This window comes from Cyprinodon variegatus, unplaced genomic scaffold (assembly GCF_000732505.1).
Source record: "Cyprinodon variegatus isolate N-32 unplaced genomic scaffold, C_variegatus-1.0 Scaffold16, whole genome shotgun sequence".
Taxonomy (NCBI): Eukaryota; Metazoa; Chordata; class Actinopteri; order Cyprinodontiformes; family Cyprinodontidae; genus Cyprinodon; species Cyprinodon variegatus.
In genome coordinates, this window is record NW_015150469.1 from 1,714,244 (window position 1) to 1,729,187 (window position 14,944).

The 14,944-nt window shown below is 39.3% G+C and overlaps 1 protein-coding gene across 2 annotated transcripts in view; it reads left to right on the forward strand.

The window, feature by feature from the left end:
• Nucleotides 1–14,944, forward strand: part of rarg (retinoic acid receptor, gamma) — a 56,656-nt gene that overhangs the window by 9,553 nt on the left and 32,159 nt on the right. The window contains exons 2-3 of one of the 2 annotated variants that reach the window (XM_015386030.1): nt 945–1,047; nt 9,981–10,301. In XM_015386030.1, coding sequence (XP_015241516.1) covers nt 10,133–10,301 — 169 coding nt within the window. In that variant the 5' untranslated portion in view covers nt 945–1,047; nt 9,981–10,132. Of the gene's footprint in view, nt 1–834; nt 1,048–9,980; nt 10,302–14,944 lie in introns of those variants that run through there. The other variant, XM_015386021.1, reaches the window with a different exon arrangement.

The window sequence follows — 14,944 nt, forward strand, 5'->3', positions numbered from 1 at the left end:
TAAACTTGACTTTTAGGAAGTGTTTGGCAGGATGTTAGCAAATATGTATGTGCAGAAAAATGCTATCTGTGAAAGCCAATTTCTGGTTTTCATTTTATCTCCATCTAGTCCATATTGGATTTTTTTTTCTTTGTCGCATCTCATATTACTTTTCTTCTATCCATTCCTAATGGGATTTGATATGTTTCTGTAAAAACATTGCCTCCAGTTTGCAACAGGAGGCATAATGCAGGAATCCAGGAAGAAAACGGTTTCTAAGGACATTTAAAGGTGAAAAACATCAAAGTTCCTGAAAGAGAGAACAAAAAACAGAAACAAAAAAAAATGTACTGGCTTTCAATTAAAACAGCATGTGTGCTAAATCAAAACAACATGAAGTAGATGCTCTGCATTGTTCAGGATAGTAAAACTTCCACTCCTAATAAACCTTGCTTACTTCACTTATTGATGAAACAAGAATGATCTAATGGCACAACCCAGCTCTGCGTTTCAACATGTAACGGTTTGTAGGCAAAATGACTCCTTGGCCAAGACATGGAAGAATAATTCAACCATGAGACAAAGAAGGCAGAGAGAATTAAAAACAGAGACTTAAGCTCCCTGGGCCTTTTTCTTCCCTCCAGGCGTTTTGTGGCTTGTGAAAAAAAAAAAAGGGAGAGAAAGAAATATAAATTTGAAGTGCAGAGAGTCACGTGACAAAGATAAAAGGCTTTATAATCACAGTGTAATTATTTCTTAGTAAGAGAGTTGGTGAGTGTGAGTCCTGTGTTTGGGTAGTGAAAGAGTGATTTTAAGAGGTAGCGACTCAGGGAAGGAGGAGGAGGGAGGAGGAGGAGAGAGCAGGAGGGGGAGTGCTTGACGGAGTTGGAGGCTCACTGCCGCTCTGTCTTTGCCGCTGAAGGGACGCTGTTAAATGTGCACTCGTCTTTTTATCTCTTTCATAGGCTCAAGCTGCTCATCAGACCTTTTTCCTCCGCTACGACTTCATCAGATCACCTCCATCACCGCCGTACGAGAGCCTGGGAGAAACTTGAATACAAGTTTGAGGTGAAGCAAGAACTTAAATCTGTTTATTTTTTTTTGTTGCTAAAAAGATGTTTTTGGTTACGGTAGGGATGAAGTATGTTTGAGATCATTAATCATGCTCCAGATTTTCTAAACTGTCCAAACACACACATTTGTTTACCTTCTGTCCTTTAGTTTGTTTTCTTCTAGTTTTTTTCTCCTCCATGAGTGTGAGTGTGACAGAAGTTTATGTGAGAACCACCTCGACCATGTGTGCGCCTGCATGTGTGTGTGCATATGTGCTTATTAGTGAGTGTTACCAAGGGTTCTTTGGAGCTCTTTATTATTAGCATATGTGTTAGTGTGTACATGTTTGCATGTGTTTGATGTGTATTTGAGTCACCACTCTTCGACCCATTCCTTTTTCTCTCTTTTATAAGTAGCATATGAAGACTTGGCAGAGGAAGACATTGTTTTCCATGTTTTTAAACAGCACCGGCTGATTTCTGCAGAGCGAGGTGTGTCTGGGCCTCAGTTTACTTGGAAGTTTATTCATTGTGTTCTCATAGTTTACCAGCAGGAAGATTATTTAATGATGCTGGCGTATGCGGTTGATTAACAGGTTCTGCTTGTTGCAGCCTTTTGCATGTGGATGACAGGTAGGCCATCCGCACTTGCCTTCAGAGTAGCTTTTCCTGGTCGGTGCTTTGATTTATTGCTCCTGAATCGACAGGTCATGGGGCAGACCGTTGTTTCAACTTTTGCACCTGCTATCCAACCCTCATTTCTCCCTGGTGGGTCTGATGTAGATGCAGCATAAAGCAAACCGACCCAGCAAGAGGAATCTTTGTTTGCCCTCTGTTGTCATCTGGACTGGAAGAAGAGCTTTTATATGAAGCGAGGAAATATCACTGCCCTCTCCTCCAATTAACACGAAGGGTCAAGCCAAACAACATGTGCCCAACATTCCAACTTTACCTCTATTTCAAACTATATTAGAGGCAGTTTTTTTTATGTTCCTGATGTGTGTCCCCTCATATTTATTTCAAGCTTTAATGTCCCTCTTGCGATTTCTCTGTACACATTTTAACCACTCACTGTTTCCATAAACGATGTCGCCAATATTGCCAATATTAGATGGACATCTCTGAAACACATCTTGTCGCGGAGTTGTCAAAGCCGTGTAACGACAGTTGGACTACACAAAAGTTTGTGTTGCAAAATCTGCTAACAGGCTTGTCTTTGTAGAGCGGCTCAGTCTGCGGTAAATCAGGGAGTTGTTGATACCTGTCTCTTTCTGGAATTTCTATAGCAATTAAGGACGAGCAGAAGGAGAGGGAGGGGTGAGCCAGGTGATATTGAAGGGGGATCTGGTGGGGGGAGTCAGCCACAACCACACTATAATTAAGGAAACTATTTCCATTTGCTCTGCCTATTTTTGCAGGTGTGCTTTTCTGTTGCTGAGGACATACATTTTCGTTCAGCTCTCTAGCTCCCTTTAAAAGAAACTTAAACAAATATGAACTTGTGTGAGATGGTGTTGTGGTGCAGGTTGCGCTTTCAGGCTTGTGTGTGTCTTTGGGCCTGCTTGGGCTGCTTTTACTCTTGCGGCTGGAGATGGTGGTGGTGGTGAAACCCATCCATTATGCCCTCTTTGATACAGAGAAAGGATTGTTTCCCACCTTCTTTGATTCCAATGTGGGACACACCTCCATAGTTGCCTGTATGAGCCATTCAGAAACTAATTTAGTCACTTCAGACTCTTTCACTTCTAACAAGCAATATTCACATTGATATAATTCTAAATTTCTGCTTTAGGTGTGATATGGAATTCTTAATGTAAAGAAAATACTGTCAAATATTAATGTATTTTTTATGTTACTTGAAACAGAACACAAAGATATTCATCTTACTACCACATTAAGATAATGTACTGATTAATGCTGTCGTATTATTGTTTTTTTTAATAACCTTTTTAGTATTCATTAGATTTTGATTCATGGAATTAATGACAATTATTAATACTTAACCATTTTTAGGATTATCTTTATGCCACCATTTTTACTTGATTTTGCTTTTTTATTTTATCTTGTTTTGATAAAATAAGTGAATATCTAGAACATAATGTAAAAATAAATAATATCCCTTTGTAATGTTCTAATTTTTTTTAGTAATTTATTAGTGCGGCTCCCCCTACTTGCAGCAGTTGGTTACATCACAAACTAGTTTTGGCTTGTAAGAAACAGCAATTAATTTAAAAACATCATGAATGTTGGTAGGATAGCAACAGGAAATTTATTTTGTGATGCAAAAATATTTTTCAAAACACTTAAGCTTTCTCTTTTGACCAAACACCTTGCAAACACAAATATAACTCTAAAATTACTTCTTACCCTTTTAAATAAGCTACGTCAATGCAGTAATTACATTAAGGAAGATGTCAAGCTCAAAGCCCGTTGGCCCAATCTGGCCTGTCTCTGCAATTTATTTGACTCCCAGCATTCAAGAACCGCATATTATCTCATAAAGTAGAAGCCTATTCTCTTGTAAAGGTAAAAAAGTAAAACTAAAACTGCAAAATAAATGGGAATGAATTCATAATAAGAGAACATTGTGCTGTTTGTAAATGAAATGAGGAAATCAAAGATGACATTTGTACAGCTAAAAATGACCCTTTTTAAAATGCTTGATAGTGCCAAAGTGACCCTATATGAAAAATTGACAGCCCTAAATTAAAGAGTAAAATCATTACTTTAATAGCAAAGATTTCATCTTTTTTATTTTTATTTTTCAAATATATTAATATTTAATTATGCTTTTGTGGAAATAACACTTAAAAAAAAACAGTAGTTTATTTGAACAATACAACTGCCCATCCTTGCAGGTATCTTTGGTAAAACAAATTTCAAGTGTATGAACAATTTGATAAAAGACACTTTTTAAAACTTTGACAACAGGGCAGAATTTGCATCTTTTTAAAACAATTGGTATTAATTGACCGTGACCCTCATAACATCTCTTAGTTAAGTCTTTCAACATCCTTCTACAGATCATGGGAACAAGAAGCTGTTATATCTCTAAGTGTTTTATGACTTCTCATTCTTTCCATTTTACTCTCTGAAACTACAATAACAACAAGAATGATGTGACATTTTTAAGTTAAATGATTTATGGACAGCAAGAAAAATATTGCATAATCACACCTCTCAGTGGCAATCTTGAAACCAACTCTGTGAGACCGATGGTCTCCCCATGGTGCCTCTGTTTTATTGTTCCTATAAGCAAATATGTGTTTGTGGGATGGCAGGAAGCAGCAGATGTCAAACAGGTTTCAGGTGAAAGAATGCAGGTCTGTTTGGAAACACTGGACCGTCTGTCACTCTGCGTCTCACTCGGAGCCATTAGGTAGCCCTGCCTGTTGAAAGATTGGAAGCTGTCAGCTCTCGCATCAGATAGTAAGTGACGAGGATATTGTTTTCACTGCCAAAATACTGCTGACGCCAGCAAAGAGATCAGATAATACTCTTGTGATCATGTTTCAGTATAAGGACTTTAATTTTTGTGTAAATCTCTGGTTCTCATAAATCTCTATGATGGCTGTGATGTGGGCTTTTTTTTTTTTTTCAAAAAACGATGATGCCTCGCTTCATTAGGAAAATCCGTGAGTCTGTGAGCTCAGTTCGTAGGACACATGGACTGTGAAATCATTGTTTAACTGCTGTGCTAGCATGACTTCATGTGCAAACCCAACTTAAACATACCCCTCTCTGTTTCAAACAGTTTCCTTCACAATGTCTCTGAGCATAAATCACTCGATGATGTTGACAGTTGGAAGACATGAGTTTGGAAGAACATGCACAGTTTTCTGTCAAAAAAAAAAGAAGTGAACAAAACTAGACAGTGCATTCCCCTGCCAGGATACATGGCATGGTTCATCTTTCTCCAGGCGATGAATTTACAGCTCAGCCCCTTTAGAAAGGCTTTAGAGTTGCTGCTCTGTGCAAATTGGACAGTTTTTTTTTTCCTTTCTATTTTCCATTTAGAAACTCTGTGGCTGTTTCAGCTTGAAACGTGGCAGAAAAACTTGTGAGCTCAATGAGAAACATGGCAGTCGCTCTCAGAGGATCCATGAATATCCACAGAAACCAAGATTAAAAGTTACTATTGTTTGGCGTTCCTCTTTGATGGGAATATGAATCATGCACGGATAAACAAAGCGGGGGATTTTACCGTACCTTTAATCCTGCTGGTATATGCTGGGTAATCACTTGTGGTTTGTTGCTCTGCCTAAAACCAAACGCCTGTCTAGGTGTTTGTGTGATGCAGAGCTTCCTGAGATGCTGTGATTTATTTGTTATGTTTGACTTCAGTTCTTCTTCTTGCCTGAGGGGGCCTCGCTCTGTCACAACGGTTTAGGCATAATTGCTATTTTTCCCGCTTAGGATTTTGTATCCTTTGTTTGACAGACTGTTGGTCTCTGGGAACACTTTTCCCCCTGCTCTGTATGCCTTTTATGCATCATTTTTCTTTCTGCGTCATCTTTTTTTTAAATGTTGAAATCCAAACTCTTGAACAAACAAGAGAATCCCATTCGCGCTGATCGTGCCCCATCTTGCAGCCCTGCCTCCAAATTGCCTTTCTGCTTGATTGTGTTAATTTTAAATGATACATGTCACGTACTGATTAAAAATTCGACGGATCGCCTCCAGTGCAACCGACTACTTCAATCTGATGAGCTGTTGTGGGGTATGATACTCTTTATAGAAACATGCAAAGTAAATTTAAGCGGATCATTTTAGGCAAGGATGGAAAGTCCCTACAGAAACAAACTTACTCAATACTGGTTGTGGCGCTTTTTGCCTGCCTGCCTTCTTTGTGCCCCCTAGGCTTGTGGGGGAACGTAGAGGCCCTCAATGCCCATTTGGCCCTGCCTTAACAGGGGATGAGGTCACTCCAAATTCCCCCTGTCCCCTTCTAGCCCCAGACGGGCCAGCTAAATGAGCCAGCCACAGGACCCGACATAAAACATAAATGACTCTATAAAAAGCTGCCAAGCTGATGTGACTCATTAAAAAACACTGGCGCCAACTCTTTTTATTAATTCATTATTGTGTTTGAGTGGCGTAAAGTCATGCAGTCTTCTTATTAACTGTCGCCCCTGTGTGTCCTAGCTCGTTATTTTTCGGTACCTGCCCTTTTTCACTTTCAGTCCTTGTTTGTTTTTGAGAATTTTAGTGTACAGTGCAGTTGTGGTTACTGGGTGGCACTTCTAGCTCATTTTCAATCAGAGGTTTGAGACTAATATAGCCTTTAAAAAACTGAGCTGCTGCTCTAATCTCCACTGTCAATAGTTATATATCACTCTTAATTTTCTCCTCCTGCTATTTTAAACATATATGATATAAAAGACCTGCCCAACTTTGCTGTTATGTTAGGTTTTTAATGATTGGACATTGAGACCAAATAAAGCTATTTCATATCTGTTTCTAACTCATGTTGCATTTTTCCTCTACTATTTACGTGCAAACACAAATAATCAAATAATCTGTTAGAAGAAAACATTAATAATAACCTGTTTGTATAAATGTGCCCACTCTTGATCTAATACTTTGTTAAAACTCCTTTAAAATCTGATTACCCTCAAGTACAACACAGCTGTCCTAGTAGAGCCTTCAATAGATTTTCTTATTTACATCCTTAAGTTAATGCTGCAGTTATAGTAATGTTCTGATTGTACAAATGTATCTGTCAATAAGGACACAAAAAATAGTATTGGAACTCAATAAGGACAGTAGTCAAAAATTATGGAAATAAGGTGCAGAAGGGAAAGTAATAGCATTCAGGAACACTGAATAAGAATGTTTGGTTATAAGGGAGAATTTGTTTATATCCACTGTATATAATGGATATTTCAAAAATAATTCAATGACCTTTCTAAAAATTAAACAGTCAGAAAACAGAGGGAAGGGGGAAGAATGGTATCAAAGGTCCCAAGGTCAGGAATTGAAGCACCACTTAAAGCAAAATGCTACTGTCTTAGTAACACCTTATGGCAAAAAGTGAAATAGGTCAGCAGAGAACTTCTAAAGAGAATTGCATCGTTTAAAGGTATCAGTCAGGAAACGGGCGCAGAAATAATTTTGATTTATTCGCTGAAAAGGAAGACAATCATTATGTGTAGAAAATATGCAACAATAACAAAACCAATGAAAAAACAAGAAAAAAAAAATACTACTGGCAAACACTGGTGGTGTAGGACACTGCTAGTACTTGTTTGTAATTGTGACAGCAATTACAAACGGGTGGTAACATGAAGCTTGGTTAAATATCAGAAAAACGCTTCTAAAGTCTTGCTAGAATATTAAGATAACTATGCTAAGCGCTTGTGTGAAACATAACTTTACAACATGGGCTGTACTTCAGCATGGTGGTTGCAGCATTATGGTTTGGAGAGAGGTTAGTTTAGCTTGAGCACTTGGCACAAATCTCTCTGGTTTGTGTTATTGGAAACTGAAGAAGAGAGAAACTACATTTTTGCCCAATAATAATCCCAAACATCAAATCATCACAAGAAATGCTTCAACAGAAAACAATATTTTTTTTTTTAAATGATGGGGGGGGGCAAAGAGGGTTGCACATAGATGTTGCCCCAAAAGATTAAAAGGAAAAGGTGCATTGATAAAGAGAAAATCAAAGTAAATGTTGATCAATTTCTTTGTGCAAAGGAAATTGACAAATGTTGATATACAAATAAATTCATTTTAATTCACTGGAATCAAGAGAAGAAAGAAGAGGACATGTTCATGCTATGGGACCACAGTAAATTTCTCAAATTTTCACACATTAAAGAAAACTGCTTATTTAACGGAGGCAGACATCTTTATCTTCTGTATTGTGCTGTCTTATGAGCGCTGCTTTGAGTTCATGAAGCAGATCTCAAAATAGGCCAATAACTTGCAGAGGAAATCCAGTCTGTACATGCACACACACTCACACATCACACACATATATAATGAGCCTGGGTGCTATGTTACTGGCACTTCTCTTTCTCCAGTATATACTTCTTCTCCCATTAGTCCCACTGTGAGATCTTTGCTGATGTTTTTGTGCCTTTGCTGCAAGATGGAACTGGTGCACGGGTTCATTCTTCAAGTTGTAAATGCAGGATAGAAAAAGAGGGAAGTGGAAGAGGGTAATCCAAGCAAGTTTCAGTGATGAGTTTGGAAGCAAGATATCCAGAAAGAAAAGGAGAAAAGGATGGTAGTGTGCGTTGGCAGGATTGGGGGGTGGGTGCCTGTCGGCGGCTGCTTCTTCCTGAAACGTGGCCACCCGAGCCTGCCTGGGCCCTGGATGCACATGTGGAACAGTTTACTGTAATGGAACTCTAAATTAGTGGTGGTTTGAAGCTGCCTGCAGCAGTAGGGTGTAATTAACTGGCTCTGTTGAAAGAGAGAGAGCCAGAAAGAGAGGCAGGGTGGGAGCCAAAGCCCTTGGAAAAAAAAAAGGCATGGGGTGAGAAGTGTGTGTTTGTGTGTCTGTGCCTGAGCTCGCACACACATATGATGTGTGGAGTTTTTTTTGGTTGCCTGATTGCATGTGTATGTGTTAGAAAGTGTGGACTGCATATGTGGAAAGCATTCCCAGTTTTTTTTTTTTTCTTTTTCATTTGCCAGGCATGGCGCCACCCCTTAGTGCCCCCAAGTGCCCAGACCCCGTCACTGTTCCTCTGTGGGTTTTTCAGTATTTTTTTTTTCCACTCAGTTCAGCAGTTCACCAGTTCAGCCTTAGATCTTTTCTCCCCCACCTCCCCCCTTTCATTTCTTTGTTTATACCGAATTCATTACCAAGATTTTTTCCCTGTCTTTTCTCCCAGATTCACAAGCCACAGCAGTCCCAAATTCCTTGGCTCTGCTCTTTTTCAAAGCCACATTTTAAAAAACAAGCTGATCACACCACCCACTCAAGGAATCACTCTGAGGAAAAAAAAAATACAAGTTCTATTTTGTTTCAGGATTTTTTTTTCTCTCCTTGAACTGAAAGTCAACAGTGGGGGCATAAAGTGTGACTATGCCTACTGCGAGCAGTCAGAGTGATGAGCAGCTTGCAGGAGGTCAGAGCCAAAATGACTCTTTGAGACTGGAGCCTGACTTGAAGAGAAGATAGTTGGTAGTGACAGCACCAGTTAGCAATCAGTGGATCTCATTTTTCTCATCTATTGACCCCCCCCCCACCCGCCTTCTCACTCCGGACCCCGTGTCTGGGCCTCTGCTCCGGGGGGAAGAGGCGAAGAGGCAAGCTGCTGTACTAGGCTGGCAGCAGAAACAGAAGAGGTCTTTATAGAAGAGTTCTGGTGATTTAAATCATATGGCATAGCCTGGAATCACTGTAGAAGTCTGGAAACTCTTCACAGCTAAAGGAACAAGCGTTCTCTCTCTCTCTCTCTCTCTCATTCCTATTTATTTCTCCTTTCCAGTTGTCCATGTTAAAACTTTTTTTCAAACGTCTCGGTTGCTTTTTCTCCTTCAGTCCTATTTTTTTTTTAATGTTTGCTCTCTGAGCCCCACTCATTTATTTATTTATTCCGCTTGCCTTTACCAGTTATAAGCTTTACACATTCACCATTTATCAGAGCTACACTAAAAAAATATCTAGAAACTAGTAAAAATGTCTTAAATCTAGTGTATTTAACCTTAATCTGAGCAGGTAAATAAGATGATTTGCCAATTTACTTATTTTAAATGTAAAGTGTCTCACTTACCTCTTAAATTCAAGAAAAACGCACTTATTCTAAGAAAGAAAAAATCACGTATTTAGAATTAAATTTTTTCCAGTGAAGAGATTTTTTTTTCAGTCTCACATGATGTGCATTGAAGTAAACTAGAGATTTTTATCCTCAGATTCATGCTAGATTTAATGAGTATTTATTTTTTTTTTTTTTGAGGAAGTGACTAATTTCTTTGTTCTCTCTTCATCAGAAATCTGACAGGATAAGTCAGATTTCCCCCTGCTTTTCTTCAGAACCTCCCTGCTCACTCTGAGGACGAAGATTCAAGATCAGTGGAGGACTTTTTAAGGAGTGTTGAAGAGCCTTGAAGGCCTGCTGCGGACCCCTGGGTGCTCCGTCAACATGGCTACCAACAGGGAACAGCAGGTGGGTCACTTGACCGGCTTCCCACCTGCTGTCTACCCTTTCCCCTTCAACTCCATGAGAAGCCACTCCCCCTTTGACCTGCTAGCCAACAGCAGCCTTTTTGGGCGATTCGGGGCTGACCTGCCAAAGGAGATGGCTGCTCTCTGTAAGTCATTTTTCATCACTGTGTTTGTTTGACATTTATCATTTGCAAATATCACACAGTGTGGTGTCTTAAAAATGTATTCATACTCATTTTAAAATTCCAACATTGTTTCATTTCACAGTCACCAACTTTAATGTGTTTCATTAAAGGTTTAGTGGAGGATTTTCGCCAATTTTTGAAAAGACCCGCCCTCTCCTCTTTAAAAAAAATGCACATGCATAACCCTGTACCCTCTACCGAGAGAAAACACCTATTAAACACATGCAAGAGCATACACAAGTCCATTTCTCCTTGTACACGCTCTGTTTAAAAGTTGCTGTTTGCAACACTCATAGAATCTTACTTTCCAAAAGAAGATTTGCAATGTTTCCACCATGTCAGACTCACCACCGGTAAGTTAAAATTTGGATGAGCACATAGGACGGCCCTACGTAAACATATCACCAGAATGATTGATAATTAGGAGGACCACTTATTTTGATGATCCACCTGGAAAAAGAACATCCTCCACTATACCTTTAAGTATAAGTATATATATACTAAGTACAGAAGGAGATTGATACATGGCTTTTTTAAAGTTTCTGTTCTTAAAAAAGTTAAAATTTGTTTCAGCCCCAGTTACTCTGATAGCCGTAAATTAAATTCAGCGTGACCCACTTCACTTCACAAGACCTTTTATTGTTTTTATTGAAAATTATGTAAACATAAAGTAAAACAGAAAGGGTTAAAGTGGCAAAGTTTAAAGTACACCAGTGATATTTGTGGAGGAGCTGTAGAAACCCACAATTTTGGTACCAAATCTTCTAACAAGACAAATTGTAGCAATTACTACAATCTCACCTTAATGTAAAAGTGGCCTGACGAGAAACCGTTAATGCTATAAATCTAAGATTTATAGTTTCCTTATACCATGCAGAGGACAGAGCAAACATGTGGAAGATAGTCTATTCAGATTTCAAAACGTTTAACGTTTTATCCTTTACGCAAAGCACCTTGTTTGGAGAAAATTTAGGGTGAACAAAAGCGTGAACATATCTATCCAAATGAAGACTAATCTTCATGAAAGAAAGCCAGCTAAAGCATCGTAAAATCCCAATGAAATAAATCAAAGTTTGAACATGAAACATGACAGAAGGTGAAGGGATATGGCTACTTTTACAAAGCACAGTTAATGAACGGCAAACTTAATTTTAGTCAAGTTCCAATAAGCCAGCTGGAAAATAGATTTGATACATCCATTTAAATTGGACTTTAATGTGTGTAGTTTTTGGTGAAATGGAAAATGTTTGGCCCTTTTTGTGATATAGGATGAGAGGTAGAAAAAAGGAGAGGGAGGAAGAAAGCATCTGCTTTCATCAATACAGTGATTACTGTGCTCCGGTGGTTTCCTTATATGCTTGGTGCTTGTAGATGATGTGGTTATGACCACACTCTCTGGCTTCAGCTTCACTGATGTGTGTGTTTTTGTGTGTAAGTGCGTGTGCTGTTCTGTAAGGCAGACAACCCACAAGTCTGAAACAGGAGACAAAACAACATTCTTTCTTTGTGAGGTGATGAATAATGGGCAACAACAAATATTTGAAAACGAGCCATATTGCAGTTCTTTATTCAGACCGAGATTACAACAACTTATTTGAAGAAGGAAAGGCGATCTGGAGGCAGGATTAAAGCACTATTTTTTGAGGCTCCTGTGATCTCAGGCTTGTAGTTTTCTATATGGACACAGGGGGGGCTGTTGTTCTCTAAAGTGCCAGACTGGTAGGATGTATGGCAAAAATAAGCACAAAGAGGATATTGTTGGCCCCTCCGATTTTATTTCTGAGACATGCAAAACCAGCTAGATTAGACCCATGCTGCAGATGCGCATCGCTCATAGTGGAAAACACCTGCTTCTCTTTAAAACCACAAATCAACAACAGGATTCTGGGCAAGGGTGGATCCTTGTTCATAACCACAGCAATACAGGAACCCATTAGGTTGTCTGTGTAAGAGAATAGAAAGATGAAACACAGAGGAAATAATAAGGAACTGTTGATTTAAAGGTGAGCTGAAGTTATTTAGAATCTGGCCTGAATGGGGAGGATTTGGATGGTAATGATGGGTGTGGGTGGCAACAGCTGAGCACCCCCTTCGCCTGACTGTGTATGCAGTCCCCTGTGCTGCATGCCTGAGCACCTCTCCAGTCTTTCAGCCATCAATCACCACCTTGCCCCCACCTCTTCCTTCTCAACGTTGCTGCCCACCTAATCCTCAAGGTATTTTCAGAGAAACATGCAGCAGAGTGTGAGACACAGAAAGAGAGAGAGAGAGATAGAGAGAGAGAGAGAGAGAGAGAGCACCTGGGGGTAATGTCCCAATGTGGTGGAATCCAGGAACACGCCCTGCAAGAAAAACACACAGATGCACACCGGCAAACAGAGCATCAGAGGCAATCTTCCCACAGATTCTCTTCTGCTCACACACGAAAAAAAAAAAACCCACACACAGAGCACCTCTTTCATCTAAGGACTAGAATCATACCCCCCATAAGCAAAATAAAAAAATCACACCACACTGACAGATGAATTCTTTTTTCTTGCTTTCTTTTTTACACTGGCATGAGTTAAAGCAAAAACAAGTATCAGGCACAAACACACACAGGCAACTACATGCATTGGGTCTTCATACGTGTCTGCTTGTACTGACACATCCACGTTGGCAGCGATCTGGTTCTCAGGGGTGAAAGGGTTGAATTCAGTTAAAACCCGTTGTTAGGGTTGAAAGTAAGATTAAGTCAAGATTACCATAACAGCAAGCCTGAGCTTCTGTATGTATGTATATGTGTGTATATATATATATATATATATATATATATATATATATATATATATATATATATATATATATATATGAGGTTAGGTGGTTCCCTAAATATTTTCTAAAAACATACACTATTTTTATACCATTAAAGAAAAACTCAGTGTAACATACTGTATTCAGAGATCACCTGATGATGTAGTAAAATCTCCTTGTGGGTATTTAATCTCATTATGAATATGAATGCAGCTGTTCTGTAAAGGACCCCATGTGCTTTAAGGGAGCAATAATGAGCAAACGGCATCAAGAAGACCAAGACTCAAGCCCTGTTAAACTGCAGAGATTTACAACTTATGCCTGAGAATCTGTCTACAGATTCCCACTGTAACGTTTGTGTGGTGACAGCATCACACTACAAGGATGCTCTCCTTCAGCAAGGACAGGGTGGCTGTTCAGAATGGAGGGAGAAATAGATGGAGCTAAACACAGAAACATCCTGTAAGAGGATACAAAACACTTGTGGTCAAAAATGTGCCAACATTTACCTTTTACAGGAGAAAAACCTTAGTTAAACATATGAATTTTATATATCCAAGTACATGTTTAAAAAGCCCTAGTCAAAGGCAAGATCTGAATTTAATTATCTTTGGCAAAGCTAAAAAAGATGACAATAGCAGAAACTCTCTGTGAAGTCTGACTCATTTGGAGCTGATTTACACAAAACTATTTAATGACTTAGTCTGTAGATGTAGAGAAACTGTTGGTGACATACATAAATTTGCAGCTGAGTAGCAAGATCTTGGCTCTGGAGACTAAATATTAAAGCACAAAGAAAAAAAAAACCTGACCACATACATCAATTAACCTAAAATGCATGTTTTTAGACTTTTGAAGGGAGCCAGAGTACCCTATACACTTGAACAGATGGGGACATGCAAACTGCAATCTGGGGACATGCAAACTGTTGAGTAATGTAAGAGGAATGTAAAAAACTTTCTAAGAGTATGGGATAAATGGTGAAAAATCTGATTTTCTGTGCATGTTTCATAGATTGTTAAAAAAAGAACATGATCGCTTTAAAAGTATTGTTCTTGCCCTAATCAACAGACAAATTCTGAAAGCTCTAAAACTCCTTAGCACTCCATCACAGCTTCCACTTGAAATTGTGGCGGCTCAGTGGAAAACTTTATCAGCTTTTAAAACATCCCATTGCTGAATCTCTTGACAAGGAATGTTACAAGTCATTTTGCTGACAGCAGTCTCATTCCCTGCTCTCTGAAAGCCTTGCTGGGAAGACAAAAGGACTTAGTCGGGACATTCAACAGACCCTGTTTTTCTTTTCCTTCCACTTTTTTTTCTTGAAAAGTTGTCTCAACAGTCCTGCTTATTGTTTTCAGGCCTGTCTTAAATCCAGACTGAGAAAATACCTTCCATGGGGAGGGCAATGTTTCTTTGACTTTCTGTGCATTTATACAACTACCTTCTTACTCAGCTTCAGAGCATTTCTGCGCTGACCTGTTGGGGCACCTCCGACGACAACACACAGTTTCGGCACCAGAGTGTCTTTGGAAATACCTGTTCTGCACAGGGCTGGGAGGGACAGGGTGGACTGGTTGGCCTTTTTCTGTGTAAATACATAGAGGAAGATGGCCCAGGAAATGTGACTGTTTGAGTGCGCTGCCTGGACTCCCGTCCGTCACTGCTGCCCAAATATCTGAATTAATGTGCTCATCCGTGACGTGGTGTGACGGCTCTTTGTGCAGTTTGTTGCAGACTGTTATCGGTTTAGCCTAGTCATTAAGGGAGCCCTTCAAACAAACAGTTGGAAGTCCATTAAGGCAGCTGAC